Genomic DNA, 22329 nt, shown 5'->3' on the forward strand with positions numbered 1-22329 from the left:
GGGGCTTGCCGACTAAGCTGGACTAGCTGGCCGGCTAACCTGAGTGATGACATGTGGAAGCTCTGCCACATACCTTAGTTCATTACGTGTTAATTTGGAGTTAATTCGGTACTTGCATGTTTAGAAACCTTTAGTTGTCAAATTATTGCAGTCCTCATGTTTGGTCATATCAATCTCATAGGGGGTTGCCACACACTCTTTCTGAAACTGGCCTAAACATTTATGAAGAATAGATGGCTAATAGATGGCTGTTGAATAAATAACAGAGATTCCTTCAGCAGAGGAAATAAGAAGAATACAGTATATATGATATATATATATATACATATATATTGTACTGTGTAGTTATATAGGTCTCTGGTTTATTTTATTTTGGGTGTGTTTATACAGGACAGATGTAGTTTGGTGATATACCTAGGAATACAAATAAAATTCTAACCAGTATACCTATCGAATAAAAAGATTGTGAATATGGCAAAATCTCTTGTCCCAAAGGAGTTTCTTAACTTTATGAAATGATTAGCTAGCTGTAGTGACATGCCTTTGACACAGAACTTTCCAAGGTTGAGACAGGAGGATTGAGGTCAACCTGCTGCAGAGTGAAACTGACTGTTTCAGAGGAAATAAAAAGGATCTAGATGTGGTGGTGTGTGCTTTAAATTCCAGCACACTAGAGGCAAAGGCAGTCAGATCTCTGTGTGAGTTTGCGGCCACCCTGGTTTACATGGGGAGCTCTAGGCTAGCTCCAGTTACACAGGGAGACTCTGTCTCAAGACAAACAAAATTGCAAACAAAAAAAAAAAAAAGAAAAAGAAAAAGCAGTAAGTAAAGATGGAGAGAAAGAAGAAGGAAAAAGAAATGAAAAAAAAAATGTGCTTGCCGGGCTGTGGTGATGGACACCTTTAATCCCAGCACTCGGGAGGCAGAGGCAGGTGGATCTCTGTGAGTTTGAGGCCAATCTGGTCTACAGGAGCTAGTTCCAGGACAGGCTCCAAAGCTACAAAGGAACCCTGTCTCGAAAAACCAAACAAAACCAAAAAACCAAACAAACCGTGTGCTCAGGGAGCTTAGACAATGGAAGTTTGTTGGGACTTCACAGAGATTGGATCTAAAATTGTCCATGGAACATTCTAAATAAAGACTGAGATCAACCCAATCAGTCCTGTACTAGGCTGAATTTTATCAAGTATAATTACACTTGTAGTCTACCCTTATTTTGGGGCGGGTGGGTTTATTTATTTATTTATTTGTATTAAGAATTGGGATTGCAGCCAAGGTCTCATGCTAAGCATTTACTCTGTTGAGCTATGCCCTTACCCCAATCCCTATAGTTTAAAGGTTGTTTTGAACCCCATGTGAACTAACACTTGAAGTCTAGACTATGTGACTCGAGTTTTATAACATATAAGAGGTGGCGAGCCTAATTTAGACAGAAGGAACTCATTACTAGTAATGAGATTTTACTGACTGTCTACCTTTAGATAAGTCAGTTTGTCTCCCAGGTTTTTTCTTGCTCTTGTTAGCTCCAAAAGTTTTTTTGTGAGGGTTTAAGACAGTGTTTTTAAGGGAATTCTTTGCATATTACATAAATATAAATATAAGCGGGACCTAGGCTGTTTCCATCATGTGTATGACAGAGTCACAATATTTTAGAGAGTAAAGTGATATTCTGGAGGCATAATTCCCTGAACCATGGGCTGCCTTTTCCATAGAAACAGTAAGATAGTAGAAAGAGCATGTGCTTGGAGACAGGTCTCTGAGCTCTGTCCAGTAAAATAGTAGACAGAACATGTGCTTGGAGACAGGTCTCTGAGCTCTGTCCAGTGCAGCCATTTACTGTCGTGGCCCTAGATACCTTTGCCAAAACTTTTTCACTCATTTTTTTCTTCTGAACTACGGATGGGACCCAGGCTCTCAAGCGTGCTAGACAAGTACTTTATCTCTTGAGTTACATCCTCAGCCCTATGCAAATCCTTTAGTTGTTCTAAAACTAGTTTCAAAATGGACGCTCAGAGAAAAGGCAGAACACTTGCTTACCTATGCGTGAGCCCCTAGGTTAAGTTACATCCTTAGGACTTTGTAAAATAGAAAAAAAAAAAACAGGACAAATGGGGGCTGGTGAGATGGCTCAGTGGGTAAGGGCATTTGCTTCCAAACCAACTGACCTGAGTTCAATCCCTGGGCCCCATATGGTGAAATGAACCAACATTTGCAAGTTGTCCTCTGGCATACATACACACACTTAACTCCCCGCCCCCACAAAAGGTCCAACAACCCAGAAAACAAAAATCCAAATGGAACCTCAATATAACAAAAATAAAAATAAACAATGAGCGTAGTATAGCCTGCCCTGTGGTACCGGCAGTCTGGAGGTGGAGACAGGAAGGTGAAAGGGTTCCAAACTACCTTATATGATGAGTTTGATGCTCTCCTAAGACACCTTTGTCAATCAAAAAAGTAAAAGTAGTGCCAGAGTTCATATATGAGATCTAGTAGTAACACCAACATGGTGGGGATGCCCTGTGTTTTTTCTCCGATGCTTTTATTTTTGTAGAGGTATGTGGGAGAGATTCACCCCCACACCTCATATGTGCTAAGCCTGTGGTCAACTACTAAGCCCATTTGCTTTTAAAGTCATTGAAATGTCTTTCAGATGATGAGTTAGTCGTGAACCCTAAAGTGTTTCCTCACATCAAGCTTGGAGACATTGTGGAGATTGCTCACCCCAATGATGAATACAGGTGAGCAATTCAAGGGTTAAGGGAACTAGGCACCAGTTGTTTTCAAATACTATTTCAGTCTACTCAGGGCTACATTGTAAGATCCTATCTCAGAACAAAACAAAAAAGTGCTCATGTGCCTGGTGGTGGTGGTGTACACTTTTAATCCCAGAACTCAGAGGCAGAGGCAGGCAGATCTCTGTGAGCTCGAAGAGGGGAAGGACTGTCACACAGAGAAACCCTGTCTTAAAAACAAACGGACAAAAAAAGCTCATGTCTAAGACTGAAGAAGTGGCTCAGTGGTTAAGAACACTGACTGCTCTTCTAGAGGACCTGAGTTTGATTTCTAGCATGCGGCATGCCACAGCCATCTGTGATTGTAGTCCCAGGGCATCTGATACCCTCATCTGGCCTTCTAGGGCACCAGACATGCATGTGTTGCACAGACCTATGTGCAGGGTAAAGCACTCATATACATAGAAAATTTAAAAAAAATTTTTTTTAAAGAATTTTTTTTTAAAAAAAAAATTATGGTTAGGTGTGGTGGTACACACTTTAATTCCAGCAGTTGTGAGATAGAACCAGGTGGATCTCTTGAGTTCATGGCTAGCCTGGTCTACAGAGTAAGTTCCAGGATAGCCAGGGCTACAGAGAGAAACTGTCTCAAAAAAATAAAATTTTAGCTGGGTGGTGGTGGCGGTGCACACCTTTAATCCCAGCACTTGAGAGGCAGAGGTAGGCAGATCTCTATAAGTTGGAGACCAGCCTGGTCTACTGAGTGAGGTCCAGGACAAGCTCCAAAGCTACACAGAGAAACCCTGTCTCAAAAAACAAAAACAACAAACAACAAACAAAAAAACAAAAGCAAGTAAGAAAGAAAAAAGAAAAGCAATTTTTAAAAAGAATTAAATGTATGTCTATGCATATGAGTGCAAGTGTCATCAGATGAAGAGCCCCTGGGTCTGTAGTTGGGAGCCACTTGAAGTGGAGCTGGAAACCAAACAAACTTGAATCCTCTGGAAGAGCAACTGGTGCTCTTAACCACTGAGACATGTCTTCAGTCCCAACAACAGGTTTTTTGTTTTTTTTTAAGTGACCCATTTTTGTTTTTAGGGTTGCTGTAACAACTCTGGAAAGTCTTTTGTTGCTTTCCTTCATCTTTTCAGGTCAAGTGTAGTAGTATCTTTGTTCCTAAGGAAGTTTTCTCTGGTTGTGGCACAAGTTACAATGTATTTTTTGTTTATTTGTTTGTTTGTTTGTTTTGAGACAAGGTTTCTCTGTAGCTTTGGTGCCTGCCTTGGAACTAGCTCTTGTAGACCAGCCTGGCCTTGAACTCACAGAGGATCCACCTGCCTCTGCTTCCGAAGTGCTGGGATTAAAGGCGTGTGCCACCTCCGCCCGGCCAAGTTATAATGTATACTACATTATTAGTTTGCATTTGGTTGCAGATAGGGTAACTTTACCTCCTGTAGTCTCGCTCATCTTTGTTGCTTTCTTTTCCAGTCCTCTGCTTTTGCAAGTCAAGTCTCTTAAGGAAGATTTACAGAAAGGTAAATATTACCTCGCTCTGAGATTTTATAGTTACTGCCTGCAAAACGTTTGAAAGTTCTCTTGAAAATCTCAGGGAATAAGTGCCTAGCAGATTGAGTTTCCTCTAGCAAAAAAGATAAATCAAGCTTTTGGGGGTCAGTGGCAGCATATTCAGACACTGCCCCAGGAGCAATAGTTGGTATGTTTGCTGTCTTCATTTACCTTTATAGCTGACTAAGCTTTAATCTCGTCCATGAGAAAATTGCCAAAGAATCTCCTTTGTTAGCATGTTGCAGGCATTGAAGAAACTACATTTAGAGCCAGAGGAAAAGGTAATTTGAACATGGGAAGTTTTGTATTTAACTCTAAAAAAATTGATGGTGAATATTCTAAGTAATATTTAAGTATTTTCTGGGATGAGTATGTTGCCAGTGTTCTCTGGTCTAGGTGTTTCTAGATTCTTTCTGTCTTTTTTCAAAGGATCAGAGAATTACATGCAAATCAAAAAGTAGCAAGGAATTTTAATCAAAGAGAAAGTGAAGGTAGAGAGTAGATAAGTCAGTTGCAAAAGCCTGAGCAAGTATGGAACTGCAAGTACCTGGTTACTAACCAGGACTTGCTTTTGTGGGTCCAAGTGGAGAGTCTGGGTAGCATTCTGTCTTGAGTGTTAGGCTTAGGTTGTCTAACTTCTCCTGTCTTCTTGTATGATGCATCTGACTTTAATCATATGTGTATCTACTTGTACATAGGCATGGGGTGATAAATAGGCTCTTTTCCCTAAACGTTTCCTCCTAGAACCAGTTTGCTTACTGTGCCTGCACTTTAGGGACCTCAAGAAAGGGGAGGGGCCAAGTGATGTAGCTCAGTTAGTCAGCCTGCCCAATATACACTGAGCCTTGGGTTCCATCCATCTCTGGAACTGTATAAAACAGATGTGATGGTGCAGGCCTTGAATCTCTGTTTCAAAAAGAAAGAAAGAAAAGTCATGTGTGGTGTCAAAGGCCTTTAATCCCAGTACTCTGGAGGCAGAGAGGCAGGTGGATTTCTGTTAGCTCAAGACCATCATGCTATACAAAATGGTTTCCAGGACGAGGACTGTTACACAGTGAAACCCTGTCTCAATAAAACCAAACTAACCAACCAAACAAACAAAAACCACTTGCGAATAAATAAAAATGATCACACACCAAAATTAACCAGATCCAAAATCTGTACTCAATGAACTATACAGTTAAAATAGGCATTTGGAAGGGCAGCTGGGAAATTAAATTTTCACATTAAATTTTTCACGTTTATTACCAAATATATTTTATGCACTTCGCCATCACTAAAACAAAACAAAAAGGTCTGTGACCAAATTAAACTTAGAAAAACAAGTAACTTCCTATCCTCTTTTGTAACTGTGTTTGTCACCTGCATCCAGTCTTTCCTCACCCCCTGATATTCAACCTTTCTTATTCTCTTCCTGGTTTACTGTAGCTATGTGTACATTTGTTTACATATATGCATATATTATTGGCTAGATTCTGCTTGAGAAAGAGCATACAGTTTTCTTCTTCCTGAATCTTTATTGTTGTTATATACATACACACACATTCCTAAATTCTTAAATTCAGTCTGCTTAGTCCATAGAATGTTAACCTGTGTGTACATGATCTCAGGATGAGCACTTGGCATTGGATAAGCAAATGGAAGGCTCTTCCCTGTGGAAGACCATTTCTCTCGCGCTTAGCATTCCACAGTGGCCTGCTGTTTTTGGTCTATGGTTGAGGTCCCTCAAGCTTTCCCCCTTCCATGTTAGCATGTTCTTCGGTGTATCATTGTTCAGGTCTTATTTAGGCATCCATGTTGATGAAGCTTCATATGGGGAGCCTTTCTGACATTTCTAGGACACACAATCTAACAGCTAACTTCCTGTTCGCCAGGCTCTTAAAATCTTTCTGATCACTCTTTCACAAATGATCCCAGAGCCTTAGGTGTGGAAATTGTGATGTAGATGTATCAATTGTGTCTGGGTACCACCCAGCCTCTTGTTCTCTGCATTTTGACCAGTGTAGTTTTCTGTAATGGTCTCTCTATCCGAAGACATAGTGAGACCCTGTCTAAAGAAAAAGTTCTTCCTGCATTTACTTCTGTAAGTATGTGTGTGAATACACACATTGGGCAGGATGAATGTGTGGACAACTTCAGGGAGTCAGTTCTCTCATTTCACCATGTGGGTCCCAAGGATTGAACTCAGGTTGTCAGGCCTGGTGGCAAGTGACTTTACCACCAAATTACTTTGCCAGCCCAAATAATGGGTCATAAAACATTTTATATGTGTGTGTGTATATGCATGCACAGACACACACACACATTTATTTCTATCATACATTCCTTAGTACCCTTTCTTGTCCCTCACATCTGATAATCTTGTCCTCTTCCAGCATAGCTCCCCTGCTTTCAGGACTTTGTGTCTGACCCAGTGAGTTTTATTAGGGTTGTTTACAAGAACATGGGGAGGATTTATACACAGGCGCGTAGGCACCTTACCCATGGCTACTCCACTGGTAAATTGTGTTTTCCTCCCTCTTCAACCATTGACTGTGTTTAAATCTGCAGAGATGACTGGGGCCTCATGAACCTCTCCTCCTTTCATGACAGGGTGTTGACAGGCCCGATCTTGTATAGGTAATCATAGCTACTGTGAGTTATACAGTGAAATTGTCATGTCATATCCAGAAGTTAGCATCCCACACTGTTCTTCCCACTTCTCTCTGGCTCCTTCTTCTGTGTTGCATTTTCCCTGAGCCTTGTGGCTGGGCATGCAGCAATCATTTGTTCTCAGTACTTTGACCAGTTATGAATCTCTGCAGTCATTGATGGCCAAAGCTAATAGCTACACAAATCTATGGGCCAGTTTCAGTACTGTATGCTTTTAATTTCAATGGAGGCAGGTAGAGCCTTGTGAGTTAAGACCAGCCTGTGCTGCAGAGTAAGGTTCTAAGACAGTTTAGGACTATGTAGTGAGAACTCTATATCCAAAATCAAAATAATAATAAATAAAATTAAAATATAGTAATTTAGAAAGCAGTCTGAGTCTGTGGCTGATGATACAGTCTATGGCTGAACATCTGGAGATGTTCTCAGTCCCTTCAGATCTTAGAAGCTAAGCAGGATTAGGCCCGGTTATAACTTGGATGGAAGAAGCCAATTTGAAAGGCACATTGTATTCATTTAGTAAAACTGCAACCACAGGTCTTTGCCAAGGTTTACAGTAGCAGAAATGAATTTCCTCTACTGTATTGTGTCAGATTGACTCCATAACAGACTTTTACTATTGCTCCATTGGACTTATCCTGCCTGGTTGGTTTGTGTTGTTGCATATAGGCTCCGTAGCTGAGTAAGACAGTTGGTGATCCTTCAGCCTCCATGACGGCTAGTCAGCCAGGAGAAAGCTTTCAGCTCCGTTAACTGGGTTTGTTTCTGTTCGGTGCTCCAGGCCAGCGATGCCTTCAGAAAGGTCAATTTATTATTGTCTGGTTTTGGGGATCAACCAACAGCAGTGGCGATTGCTTATATTGTTTTTAGAATCTGTGGAGTAACTTACTTCTGCTACTGGGATTTGAACTTTTCTTATGTTGCTCCTCCCACCCCCACCCAGGCCTGCTGCATACTAAACAAGTTCCGGGCCACTGAGTTACATTCCCAGGCCAGCCTCCAGATCCTTTTTGTTTGTTTTTTGAAACAGAAGCCCTGGCTGTTTTTGATTTCATTATATAGACCAGGCTGAGATCTACTTGTCTGACTCCCAAGTGCTGGGATTAAAGGCATGTACAATCATATCTGGCTCAGATTTTTTAAATACTTTTCATTTTTAATTTTTTTGTTTTTGTTTTTGTTTTTGGTGATAAGGTCTCATGGTCCAGGCTGAACTTGCTGTGTAGTGAGGATGACTTTGAATTTCTGATCCTCTGCCCTCTACCTCCAGAGTGCTGGAATCAAAGGTACTTACTCCTCATTTTTTTCCTGTGCCCAGCCTGACCTTAAACTCACTGTGTAATCCAGGCTGGTTTCTAGTTCAGGACAATTCTCATGTCTCAGTGTCCCAAGTACTAAAATTTTCCTTGTGTGTGTGTGTGTGTGTGTGTGTGTGTGTGTGTGTGTGCATGTGTGCTTACTCATGCCTGAATATATAGAGGCTAGAGGTGGATGTCAGGTGTCTTCTATCGCTGTCTCAACTTTTTTGCAATGGTCTTTTTGTTTGTTTTATTTTTGAGACAAGGTCTCACTGTGTGACATTTGCTAACATGTAACTCACTATGTAGAAGAGATTGGCCTTGAATTCACAGAGATCCACCTGCCTTTGCCTCCTGAGTACTGGGATTGTAGGCATACACCACCGTGTTGGCAAGACAGTCTTTTGATGAGCCCAAAGCGCTCTGTTTTGGCTAGGCTAACTGGCCACAAGTCCAGGATCCACTTGTTTCTGAACCCATTGCTAAAGTTCAGGTGTGTGCCGCCATGCTTGGATCTTACGTGAGTGCTTAAGATCAGGATCCAGGTTCTCGTGCTTTATTGACAGCCACCTCGCTAGTCCCCCATGTACAAGATCTTAAATGTTCGTCTCTTTCTCTCTATCTCGTCTCATTTCTCCACTCCTTTTTCTCTCATTTTCTTCCTTCTTCACTCCACTAGCAAACTCAGGGACTCGAGTGCTGAGCATGTTTGCAACCACCAAGTTACACCTTTCTCTTCTAATTTTTTGATTGATTTATTTTACTTTGTGTATGGATGTTCTACCTGTATGCATATATGTGTGCCATGCTCATTGCTGCTGGATCCCCTGATACTGGGGTTACATATGGTTGTGAGCTACCATGTAGGTGCTGGGAGTGGACTCAGCTCAGGTCCACTGCAAGAGCAACAGCTTCTCTTAACCACTGAGCCATCTCTCTACCTCCATCTCTTTTTTGAGGCAAGAGCTGGTGAAGTAGCCCAGTAGGCTTTTCAGTCCTCCTGCCTCAGCCTCCAAATGCAGGAATTACAGAGGACCCTGATACCAGGTGCTTTTCATTACTTTAAATCAAGTGTTGGTGCTTGGGCTTGTTTCACCTGTAGAGAACTTTAAAATTTAATATCCTGGAAGGCAGAGGCCAAAGCAAATGATCAAAATGTGTTAACTGAACCAGATTTTTTTTTCTATTTTAGAAACTATCAGTGTGGATCAGACTGTGACTCAAGTATTCCGGCTAAGACCTTACCAAGATGTCTATGTGAATGTCGTAGACCCCAAAGTAAGTTTTTTGTTTTGGACTTTAATATCTTTGTTTTGGACTTTTATAGTGATTAACACCTATCCTCAAAGGTTAGGTGATGATGAAAATGAGGTTGTTAAGTGTAGTGCTATATTGTTAAGTGGTCATATCTAGGTCATTTAAACATTACTGATATGTAGGCTGCATTTAAGTCCTCACTTTTTAAAGCTTGTCTTGCTGGGCAGTGGTGGTGCCTGCCTTTAATCCCAATACTTGAGTGATAGGGACAAGTGGAGCTCTGTGAGTTCAAGGCCAGCGTGATCTACAGAAAGAGTTCCAGGACAGGCTTCAAAGCTACAGAGAAACCCTGTCTCGAAAAACCGGAAGAAAAAAAAAAAACCAACACCCCCCCCCTCCAAAAGCTTGTCTTAGTTCATATGAAAGGATGTATTTATAATTTTCAATTTAATTGCTAATTTATATATTCTGTCCATTTTTTTCTTTTTAAATTGTTTTATTATTTTTAAAAACATTTGTTTATCTTTATTATCTATTTGAGTGTTTGCATGTATGCCTGATAGCCAGAGAGGCCAGAAAAAGATGTTGGATTCCCCTGAAGCTGGAGTTAGATAGTTGTGAGTCACCATGTGGGTACTGGGTATTGAACCTGGGTCTTCTGGAAGAGCAGTCAGTGCTCTTACCTCTGAACCATCTTTTCAGCCCCTCGTGTTTATTTTCTTTTTTTAGGCAGAGTCTGTTGTTTAGCTCAGTTGACATAGAACTTAATATATTACCCAGGCTGGCCTAGACCTGCCAGCATTCCTCCCTCAGCTTTCTGGGAGTGTAAGATACATCGCTGTACCTGGGTTTGAGTTTTTTTCCTTTTGTTTGTTTGTTTGAGTCAGGGGCTCACTATGTAGCCCTGGCTGTCCTGGAACTCACAATGTAGACCAGACTGGTCTCGAACTCACAGAGATAGATCTGCCTGCCTCTGCCTCCACAGTGCTGGGATTAAAGGTGTGCAGCACCACATCCAGGTTTGCATTTTTCTTTATTAATTGATACTATCTATATTATTGATAGGCAAAATAATTATCCATAGGGTATAGTGTGCATTCTATAGTGAAATAAAGCCGACAAATCAATGGCATCTTTCAAGACTAAAACAAAAGGGTATGGTTGCATGCATCTGTAGTTCCAGGCAGAGAGGCTTGCTAGAGCTCATCAGTGTTAGGAGGCCTTGCAGCAAAGCAATAACACCCTTTGTCAAACAGCAACAACAGGACTGAGGCACACAAGTGGTCCTTGGGGACTCCTCTTCATGGGCTGCTGCCATAGTATATGCTGTACAATTGTCACGGGCATGGTTGAGTTGCCTTTGCTGTGGAGAATTCTGTGAGGTTCTGCTACTGAGTGATTGTTCAAAGGTTTTCCTTTATGTACTCCCCCCCCCCTTTATGTACTTTTTTTTCACGGCATGTGGCTATCATATTTTGACTATAAAGTGTGACAAAAGAATACAAAAGTGTGATTATCCTCTTTTAGGATGTGACTCTTGACCTAGTGGAATTGACTTTTAAGGATCAGTACATTGGCCGTGGGGATATGTGGCGACTAAAGAAGAGTTTGGTAAGATAAAACTTTTAAAAGCCAGCATATTGTCTTTTCTATGACATGAATTGTGCTTATTTATCATATAAATTTAGAGCCACCCAAATACCTTCTGATTCTAGCATCTGTAAGTAGTTACTGTACATATTTGGCTATATCCTTTTCTATTTTTTTTTTTTTATCTTTGTGTGTATGGCTATGTGCATGCCTAGTACTTTCATCGATCAGAAGATCATAGTGGATCCTCTAGAACAGGAGTTACCAACTGAGCTGCCTTGTGAGTGCTGGGAACCAAATCTGGGTCCTCTGTAGAAGCAACAACTCCATCCCCACTCCTCATCTGCCTTTTGAGAAGGGTCTCAGTATGTGGACTTGGCTGGCCTAGAACGTGCTGTGTAAACTGTGCTGACTCTGCCTCCTGAGTGTTGGAATCAAAGACATGTACCATCAGACCCAATTACTTATTTTTAATGAACCTTTTCCATTTAAAATGCCCACTTCATCAGAATTGTAACCCTGTACTGAAAACTCTTTAGTATCTTTTTTTTTTTCAAGACAACGTTTCTCTGTGTAGCTTTGGAGTCTGTCCTGGAACCAAACTGGCCTCAAACTCACTGAGATGCACCTGTCTCTACCTCCTGAGTGCTGGGATAAGGGTGTGCATCACCATGCCCAGCATTTTGCTGTTGGAGGAGATTTTAAAGCCAAGAGGAGCTCTTGTGTGTGATTTTCTGTGACCTGATGGGTTGAGTCCTTTCGTTTTCTTCTTCCCTTAGGTGAGCACCTGTGCCTATATCACTCAGAAAGTGGAATTTGCTGGCATCAGGTAAGTATCGTGGCATTCTCGGCTTACTGGATGGTAAACAGAAGTAGGATTTAGTGCAGGAAGTCAGCTGAATAAAACACTTGAGGCCTATGGGTCTCTACAGTGAAGGGCACATGGTAACCTGCACAATATGAGTGAAGAAGTACTAAGGTCCGTGACGGCAGTTTTAGAATGGTTTTGCGAGTTCGCTTTTTGTAATTTTGGGACCTGGTTTCATGTAGCCAGGCTGACCTCAGTTTCTCTGTGTTGTCAGCACTGGCTTTTAGCCCCTCAGCCTTCTGCACTGACTTCTCCAGTGCTAGGAGACAGGTGCTGGCCCCCGACCTGGCTGCTTTCAGAATTACTACTTTAACACAAGGTGTGAATTACATAATTTAGAAGTGGAACTGTTTTATATTAACATGTTATCACACCTTCGATTTTACAGATTAGAATACTTGTTTACAGGTGTAAAACAACCAGCACAGTAGTTCTCTTGTGTTAGTGTTCTACCTGGACTGCTTCACTATCACTGTATTTAAAGTAGTTTCTGTATTTTAGTAAAAGAGACTTTTCAAATCTCTCCCCCGCTTTTTTTTTTTTCAGTACTAGAGTTGGAACCCAGGGCCTCATGTATTCTAGTCAGTCACGTAACCACAGCTCCAGCCCTGAAACACCCCCAGACTACTGCTGCCATTTCTTTTACTGTCTTATTTGTTTTGTGGTGGGAATGGCTGCACTCATGCTGGGAAAGTACTCTGCCACAAATCTACATTCCCTTTTTTAAATTTTTTTTTAATTTTTAGTTTTTTGGATACAGAGTGTCACAGTAGCCTAGATTAGCTTGAAACTCACCATGTAGTCTATGTTTAGTTCTTGTGCATTTACAGCTCATTGTAAGCAATATTGTAATGATTCCATGACATTTTGCTGTACGGATATACCAGTTTATTTTAATTAGTTGGCTATTTTTTAAATTGTTTTTTAAGTTTAGTTTGTCTGTGTGAGTGTTTTCCCTGCATTTGTATATGTGTACCATATGCACACCTGGTGCTCCCAGAAGTCAGAAGATTGTGCAGATTTCTGGGAACTGGAGATATGGATTGTTGTAAGCCACTACGTGGGTACTGGAACCTGAGTCCAGGTCCTCTGTAAGAGCAACAAGTGCTTTTAACTGCTGAGTTTTATTTCCAACCTCAGTTCCCCCTTTTTTGTTTTGTTTTGTTTTGTTTTGTTTTTCAAAACAGGGTTTCTCTGTGTAACAACCCTAGCTGTTCTGGAACTTGCTCTGTTGACCAGACTCGCTTTGAACTCAGAAAGATCTGCTTGTCTCTGCCTCCCAGATGCTGGGATTAAAGGCATGTGCCATCAGTCACCCTGCTATCTGAAGGACTCTTAATCCTTACTGCATATATACTTGCATATCCAATTGTATTGTTGCTGTAGTCATAGTAGCTAAGAAATGGAGTCATCTTATATGTCCATCAACAGATGAATGGATAAAGAAAATGGCATACATGCCTAATGGAATTTTAATGAAACCACTAAAAATAAAATTACCAAGTGATGGTGACACATGCCGTTAGTCTCAGCACTTGGGAAGCAGAAACAGGTAGGAGACAAAAACAGGCAGATTTCTGTGAGTTCAAGGCCAGCCTGGTCTAGAGTGACTTCTAGGACAGCCAAGGCTACACAAAGAAACCTGTCTCTAAAAACCAAACCAAACACACAAAATAATGAAATAAAATCATCACATTTTTGCAGGAAATGCATGAACTCAGATAACTTTATGTAAAGCTAAACAAGCTAGACTTAGAAGAAGGACAAATAGAATGTTTCTCTCAGTCACAGAAACTGTGCTTCAATGTGTATTTGTAAATCATGAAACTAGGAAGGGGAACCATGAAAGCAGAAGAAAGGAACTGCTGGGTGTGGTGGCGCATGCCTTTAATTCTGGCGCTTGAGAGCAGAGGCAGGTGGAGCTCTGTGAGTTCCTGGACACCCTGGTCACAGAGCGAGTTACAGGCCAGCCAGGGCTACATTAAGAAACCTTGTCTTGAAAAAACCAAAAACCAAAAACCAAAAAAAAAAAAAAGAAAAAAAGAAAAAACCAAAAACCAGAAAAGGAAAAAGCCAGTTGTTATTGACACTTGTTTTTTGAGGATTGGTCAAAACTATAAAATCTGTAATCAGATAATTTGAGTATTATTTCTGAGGGTCTCCGTGCTCTAAAGGCCCCAGTTTTCTAGACCTGTATGTTTTCCGTGAACTCCTTTAGTGTGTGTTCAGGACACCTAAAGCTGCTTATAGTGGAGCTCTCTTTGGAGAGATATAACTGACCAGACCATTTGAGTGCATGTGAACCTAGATGACAGACACAGGAGACTAGCTTGTACCACATAGAAGACAGGGAGCGAGCGAGCCACCTGAAGAGAGTGGTAACAATAACTTGTATGTATATCTCCTTTCAGAGCGCAGGCTGGAGAGCTGTGGGTCAAGAATGAGAAGGTCATGTGTGGTTACATCAGTGAAGAGACCAGGGTAAGATTTACAAAGTGATCTTTTTGGTTTCGTTTCCTTATGCCATATTCCTGAGTTCTGAATTCAAAGAAAAGGAATAAGCAATTATCTCACGATTGGTACCATCTGCCCAGCTAGAACTGGCCCTCTACTGCTATGGTATTTTATAGTTGGATCTTGGTAGGTTGGAACTATCTTCATTTTCTTCTTCCAAATGACTCCGTTCAATATATTAAATACAGGACTGGTTGCAGTGACTCTTGTTTATAATCCCAGCACTTAGAATATTGAAACAGGAGGATTACTGTGTGTTAGAAGCCATTATGGGCTACATAATCAGTTCCAGTCTGAGCTGCAGAGTAAGGCATCCTAAAGTTTGCTGGCACTGTTCATACACTTAGTAATTTCAAGTGTTTATTAATTCAAATTCAATGAAATTTTCCCAATTGTAAGAATTTACAATCTGGTGTCCTGTATAATAGGCATGTGCCTGCATTCCAAGCTACTTAAGCTGAGGAGAAGCTGGACATGGGGACACATGCCTTTAATCCCACACAGAGGCAGCCTGCTCTATAGAGCTAGTGCCAGGAAAGCCAGAGCTACACAGGGAACTGTCTTGGAAAACCAAAAAAAAAAAAAAAAAAAAAAAAAAAGAAGCAGCAGCAGCTGAGGAGAGATCACTTTGGTCAAAAATAGGGTAATCTGATTATAAGAACAACAACATAATTTTTTTAAGGTCAGGGACTATTGATTTGTAGTCTAGATTTGTCTTGAACTCTCAGTCCTGTATCTGCCTCTGGAGTGTTAAATTATAGCTGTACTGCCGTCCTAGCTTGGAGAACACAATATCTGTTTATGAAGAGAAATTAACACTATTGGTTTAGAGATAACCCTTAGCAGTAGAGTGCTTGCCTAGTGGGACAAGACCTCAGATTCATCTCCAGTACCAGAAGGCAAAGAAATCAGTGTTATAAAATTTTCTAGCTGGGGAATTGACTCAGTTGGTAGGAGAATTTGCTGTGTGAGCCTTATGATAGGAGTTCCGGTCCTGAAACCCAGGTGAAAGCTATATGCTGTGGGAGGTGGGAGGTGGAGAGGAGAATCTTCAGAAGCTTCTGGGCCAGTTCACCTGGCTTATGCAGCACGGAAGAGACCCTACCTCAGTGTGGAAAGGTGAGGACTGTATTCAAAGGTTGGCCTCTGACTTCTACCTCAGTGCCAGGGTGTGTGCCCACACTCATTTAAACTTGACTACTCATACTCTCTCCTTGTCCACCTTTCTCTCTCCCTCTCTTATCTCTCTCTCTTTTATTTCTCTCTCTGTCTCACACACACACACACACACACGCACGCACGCACGCACATGCACATGCACACGCAAACACTCACTCTTTAAGTTTAAGGCTCTCTCAACCTTATATCATTGATACATTTGATATATGTATGTATTTTGTTCTTTTTTTTAGTGCTGGAATCAAACCCATGGTAGCACAACCAGCCTTCTTTTTTAATTTTTAATTTTTTTGTTTTGTTTTTTTCTACACAGAGTTTCTCTGTGTAACAGCCCTGGCTGTCCTGGAACTTGCTCTTATAGATCAGGCCTTGAACTCACAGAGATCTTCCTGTCTCTGCCTTCTAAGTACTGGAATTAAAAGAGTGCACCACCTCCCGGCCCAACCAGTTCTCTTAATTTAGGTGACTTCATAACCATATCATTTGCCTGACTTTCCATCTCATAAAATGTTGTAAGTGGTAAATTTGTTTTTTAATTTAATTTAATTTTTTTTTTTTTTAAGACAGAGTTTCTCTGTGTTCCCCTAGCTTTCCTGGAACTTGCTACATAGACCATGCTGGCCTCAAACCGTAAAATCCACTTGACTCTGCCTCCCAGGTGCTGGGATTAAAGGCATGCATCATCATGCCTGGCATGTAAATGGTAAATTGTAAAGGGAAAACTGGCATAGTGGTGCACTTTTGTTGTTGTCATTATATTTGGAGACAAGGTCCCACTACCTAACTCTGGCTGGCCTGGGGTTCACAGAGATACGCCTGTCTCTGCTTCTTGAGTGTTGGGATTAAAGGTGAGCACCTGGCTAGTGCACAGTTTTAGTCTGAAAACTTGGGCGATGAAGAATCAATAGTTGAAGAACTGACCTACTTCTGTCTTTAGAATAATTTTGCCTTAGAAGGAATCTTTTATTTTTATTTTTTTATTTGCTCTACTGTTGCAAGCTTTGGGACTTGCACATAGTAAGCGAATGTTTACCAGTGAACTACATCTCTAGCCTCAAAAGGTATCTTTTAAAAAAAAAAGTTTAAGTATAAAAACTATGAATGTTTTTCTTCCTTTCTATAAAATATACTGTGATTTAAAAATGTAAGCCAGGTATAATGGCACACACCTGTAATCTGAGCACTTCAGACTTGAGTAAGCCCTGAGGCCATATAGTGAGTTCATGTCTGCAGAAAAGGTAGCAGGTCTGAGTGAGTAGCTTGGAGGTCTCACACTTATTTGTCATACATGAAGTCCTAGGTTGTATTCCCAATACTGCTAAGAAGGAGTAGCTGAGGTAGGAAGATAGCATTATCTAGGCTAGCCTGAGGGGCACCCTGTCTTATTAACAAAGCAAAACAGACAGTGCTGTGGCGCTGGCCCAGTGGGTAACAGCACTCGCTGTGCCGGCCTGAGAACCTGAGTTCAAATCCCTAGCACCCATGTTTGTCTTTTTTTATTTATTTATTTATTTATTTATTTTTTTAAAAAAGCTGCACATGGTCACCATGCTTTTAACCAGAGAAGTATGGGGTGGAAGGAGAGCTGAGATGATAGTGGAACTTGCTGGTGGACAGCCAGGCTCCAGGTTTAATGATAGACCCTGTCTTAAGGGATAAGGTAGACAGTGACAGAGCAGGATATTGACTTCCTCCTTTGACTGCTCTTACGATACATACACACACACACACACACACCACTCACACTCATTCTTACAGTCATACTTACACCAGAGTTGCTATGTACAAAATCATTCTAGTACCTGAAATCACCAGATGATCAAAGGTAACACTTTGAAAAGCATGTTTTTCCTAGACTTCATGTGTCTGTTTTAGAAAAGGAGAGTGAATTTACTAGTACTTGCTATGCCTCAGCCACTCTAGGAAGCCTCCAGAGTGAATAGAATAGTCTTTAAGGAGTAAGTCTAATGAACTAAAAATTGTAAAAACTAAAAATGATAAAGAGATTTGCATTCTTCTTTTTTTACCAAACTTCTTTAGAGATAGAAGAGAATGACTGAATATTATTAGTGCTAAAACATATATAGTCAAAATACCACTTCCACTTTTGTTTGGGGCAATTTGGCGAATAGGTTGTGTGATATCAGTTATAATTTATTAAGCTCGGCTGGCAGCACTCGGGAGGCAGAGGCGGGTGGATCTCTGAGTTGAAGGCCAGCCTGGTGTACAGAGTGAGTTCCAAGACACAGAGAAGTCCTCTTGAAAATCCAAAAATTAAATAAACAAACAAATAAATAAATTAAAAAGAAAAAACCATTTATTAGGCTCATTTGGCAAGTCTTGATTAAAGTTCTGTGAGGTTTCTGTGACTTTGTGCTGTTGCGTTTCTCGTGTGAGTCTTCATGAAGCACTTGTAGGTCCTTCTGCAAGTGCTGCCAACTCCAGGAGGCCAGGAACCAGACCTGTGATACAAAGCTCATAGCAAGATTTCAGTAACTTCTTTGTTTTTGTAGATTATTTATTTTTGTATGTAGGAGTGTTTTGCCTGCCACATACATATGTGTGTACCATGTACATGCCCATGGAGACCAGAAGAGGTCATTGGATCTCCTAGAACTGGAGTTAAAGACAGTTGTGAGCCTTGGTGTGGGTGCTGAGAACTTGACCTGGGTCATCTGCAAGAGCATCAAGTGCTTTAACTACTGCGTCATTTCTCCAGCCCCTGCTTCTGGTTTTTTGAAGTAGGGTTTCATGTAGCCCACACTGGCTATGTACCTAAGGATCACCTTTAATTCCCAATGGTCCTGTCTCCACATTCCAAGTGCTGGAATTGTAAACACATGCCCCTGCACTCAGTCTTGTCTAGTATTGGATATCAGAGCTTCTTGAATGCTAGACAGGTTATTCACCACTGGGCATTCTGTCAGCTAAGTGAAAGAACACATGGGTAAAGCTCCCTCTTAGAAGTACCACTTCTGCCAGGTGATGGTGGCACATGCCTTTAATCCCAGCACTCGGGAGGCAGAGGCAGGTGGATCTCTGTGAGTTCGAGTCCAGCCTGGTCTACAAGAGCTAGTTCCAGGACAGGCACCAAAAACTACAGAGAAACCCTGTCTTGAAAATCCCCCCCCCCAAAAAAAAGTACCACTTCTAAGAACTTTTAATCCCAGCACTAGGGAGGCAGAGTTAGGCAGATCACTGGTCAACACAGCGAGTTCTAGGACAGCTAGGACTGCTACACAGAGAAACCCTGTCTCAAAAAATCAAAAAAAAAAAAAAAAAAAGAAAGAAAGAAAGTACCAAGTACCACTTCGTAGTTAAGAGAATTCTTTTAATAAAAACCCCAACCCCAAGATTTACTCTGAGTAAATGTTTTGTTTTATTTTTTACACAGGATTTTGCTGTTTGCCCATGTCATCTTTGAACTGACTGTATTCCTGCCTCACTTTCCTGAGTTACAGGATTACAGGCATGAGCCACCATATTAGAGTTTGCTCTGTTTATTGTTATTTTTGTTAAAACTTTGTATAATGGGACTGGAAGGATGGCCCAGTGGTTAAGAGCACACTGGCTGTTCTTCTAGAGAACCTGCGTTCAATTCCCAGCACCCACACGGCAGCTAGCAACTGTATGTAACTCCAAAATCTGACATCTTCACACAGACAAACATGCAGACAAAACAACAATGCAAGTAAAAATAAATAACTTATTTAAAATTTTTTTGTGTAATATATTTTGTTTTGCTTCAAAACAAATTATATACTATATTTTGATCAGGATTCTCTGCCTCTCTCAAGTCTTCCAAACTATCCTACCTCCCTTTATATGAAAAAACAAAATGAAAATAGAAACGATGAAAAAATCAATAAGACAAAAAAAAAAGCCCAAACAAAACTAAACAGAATGCACCCACACAAAACATAGAATTTGTTTTATGTTGGTCCATGGTCCACTACTACTGGGCATGGAGCCGTCCCTGGAATATGGTTGATATACCTTTTAAACTCCATTGGAGGGAACTGATTTTTTTCTTTGCCAGTTAGCTATCAATTGCAAATAACTTGTTGGTTAGGGGCGGGACCATGTCCACTTTTCGCCTTTCGGTGCTGGGATCCTGGCTTGCTTGAGCCTGTACAAACCTTTTACAGGTCTTCTGTGTGCTGCTACAATCTCTGAGTTCATGTGTGTATCGGTGCTGTTGTATCTGAAAGCCACAATTTCCTTGGAATCATCCACCACCTCTGGCTCTTATAATCTTTCCACTTCTTCCGAATAGATCCTGAGCTCTAAGGGAAGGGTCTGACGAAGAATCCACTTAAGACTGCTCCAGAGTCTTCACTCTTTGCACATTGTCTAGTTGTAGGTCTCTGTTAATACCTATCCACTGCAAGAAGCATCTCTGATGAGGATTGGTGAGCTTGTTAACTGTGGATATAACAGTGTATCATCAATAGTCATTTTATTCCCGTGTTCCTTTAGTAGAATAGTAATAGTTTTTTTCCATAGACCCATGACATATCTAGTTGCAGGATCTTGGCCACTTTAGTGATGCCAGGTATGGATTCTATCTCATGTAGTGGTCCTAAAGCAAAACAAAACAACAAAACAAAATAAAGCCCCCCTTGTGGTAGTTGGTTATTCCTATAACATTGTGCCACTATTGCACTAGAATATTTTGTATGCAGGTTGCTGTTACAGTTTACAGGACTTGTAGATGTTAGCTTTTAAGCTTTCAATATGTGTGCACTTTTTTTGTTGTTTTGTTGTTGTTTTTCAAGACAGGGTTTCTTTGAATAACAGCTCTGACTGTCCTGGAACTTGTTTTGTATACCAGACTGGCTTTGAACTTGAAGACCTGCTTGCCTCTGCCTCCTGAGTGCTGGGATTAAAGGTGTGCACCATTTCCTGGCATGTACACTATTTTTAAGTGCATAATTAAGTATGTTGGGCTGCTGAGATGGCTTAGTGAGTAAAGGTGCTTACCACCAAGCCTAATAACCTGAGTTTGAGTTCCTGGGACCCACATAGTGGAAGGAGAGAACTGACTCTGGAAGATGTTCTCTGACCTCCATGTGTGTTCACACACATGCATGCATACATACATACATACATAAATGCATACCACACATTCTCTCTCTCTAAATAGTAATGACTAAATGTAGACAAATATGTTAGGTATATTACTATTGTGGAAGACTTTGAGACCCTTTTCATTCTGTAGAACTGAAATTGTATATAAATCATTTGCTTTTTAATGCAATTATGTTTTTATTTGTTACAGGTGGTGTTCCGTTCTACGTCGGCTATGGTTTACATATTTATTCAGATGAGCTGTGAAATGTGGGATTTTGATATTTATGGTACTGTTCCCTAAGTACTGATTGTAACTGCCACTGGAGAGAATTTTTTGGTTTCCCCCAAGTCTGTATCATTTTATAGTAAGCATTTGATGTTCTCTAAAGATGTGTCCTGCTTTCTTGACAAACCTCTTTAGTTCTCTTTTACTATCATTTTTCATTGTTTTTTTTTTTTATTACTGTTTGGTTTTTGAGAAAAGGTCTCATATAGGTGAGGGTGGCCTTGAACTTCCCATTCTACTTCTGTCCCCCAAGTGCTGTGATTAAAGGTGTTCGTGTCTCTGCCCAGTTTATGCTGTGCTGTGGAGATCAAACCTGGAGTCAGTGCATGCTAAACAAGCCCTTTACCTAGCAGAGATACAGTTTAGGGGTGGAGGTGCACGCTTAATCCCAGCACTCAAGAGGCAGAGGCATGTTGATTTCTGTGAGTTCAAGACCAGCCAGGTCTACATAGCAAATTCCTGTCAGAGCTAGATAGTGAGACCCTATAGCCAAGGATGATCTTGAACTGATTCTCCTCCTTCTACCTCCAAAGTGCTGTGATTTCAAAAATGTACTGCCCTGCACAGTTCTTCGCTATTTTATTTATTTTTAGACTTTTTTTCATTAATATTTTCTGTGTTCATGTATGCCCACATTCCCAGATGAAGGTCAGAGGACAACTTTGTAGAGGGTCTGTTGTTTCTTGATTCCATGCATAGATTCTAGGGAATAAATGCTTTTATCCACTGAGCCATCTTACTAATTCCTCTATTTTATTTATATAAACTGCATAGATATCTGGAGAGACAGATGCAGAAGCAGAATATGAATTCTAGGAAGTGCCTGTAAAGTATTAATGAAAATCCTGAATTCTCAAAGCTTAACTTCTAGTATGATTAGGTACCACCAATTTTTTTTCTACTTTCTATGCTTTCATAGGATCTTGATCTATAACCCAGACTGTTTTCAAATTCACAATCTTTCTGCCCCAGCCTCCTATGTACAGGCATGTACTAACTACCCTCAACTTGGTGTCTTTCACTTAGTTCTCTATCAATCACAGAAAAACAAGTTTGCTTCAGCTTCATTATCTTTGAATTATGACTAATGAGCAGAGAATGCTAAACTACTATGAGGTACAGATGCTGTGACTGCCCCACCAGTTTCATGATTTGTACAGTTCAAATTTTTATTGCACGTTAGTACTTGCTGTGCATCAACAAGGAGATTCTGGCTAGGAGGAACTACGATGAGTGCCTAGGGTTTACTAAATCAGAGAGAGAGAGAGAGAGAGAGAGAGAGAGAGAGAGAGAGAGAGAGAGCGAGCACACGTA

General features: G+C 40.8%; 1 protein-coding gene across 10 annotated transcripts in view; it reads left to right on the forward strand.

Moving 5' to 3' along the window:
* The window catches only part of Depdc5 (DEP domain containing 5, GATOR1 subcomplex subunit), a 124838-nt gene that overhangs the window by 2291 nt on the left and 100218 nt on the right, over positions 1-22329 (forward strand). For 9 of the 10 annotated variants that reach the window (XM_085692149.2, XM_087909159.1, XM_087909157.1 and 6 more), the window contains exons 3-9: positions 2654-2741; positions 4224-4270; positions 9441-9526; positions 11033-11116; positions 11875-11924; positions 14375-14444; positions 20938-21016. In XM_085692149.2, coding sequence (XP_085548275.2) covers positions 2654-2741; positions 4224-4270; positions 9441-9526; positions 11033-11116; positions 11875-11924; positions 14375-14444; positions 20938-21016 — 504 coding nt within the window. Of the gene's footprint in view, positions 1-2652; positions 2742-4223; positions 4271-8144; positions 8237-9440; positions 9527-11032; positions 11117-11874; positions 11925-14374; positions 14445-20937; positions 21017-22329 lie in introns of those variants that run through there. The other variant, XM_085692158.2, reaches the window with a different exon arrangement.

Source organism: Myodes glareolus, chromosome 8 (genome assembly GCF_982192425.1).
Source record: "Myodes glareolus chromosome 8, mMyoGla1.1, whole genome shotgun sequence".
Lineage (NCBI taxonomy): Eukaryota > Metazoa > Chordata > Mammalia > Rodentia > Cricetidae > Myodes > Myodes glareolus.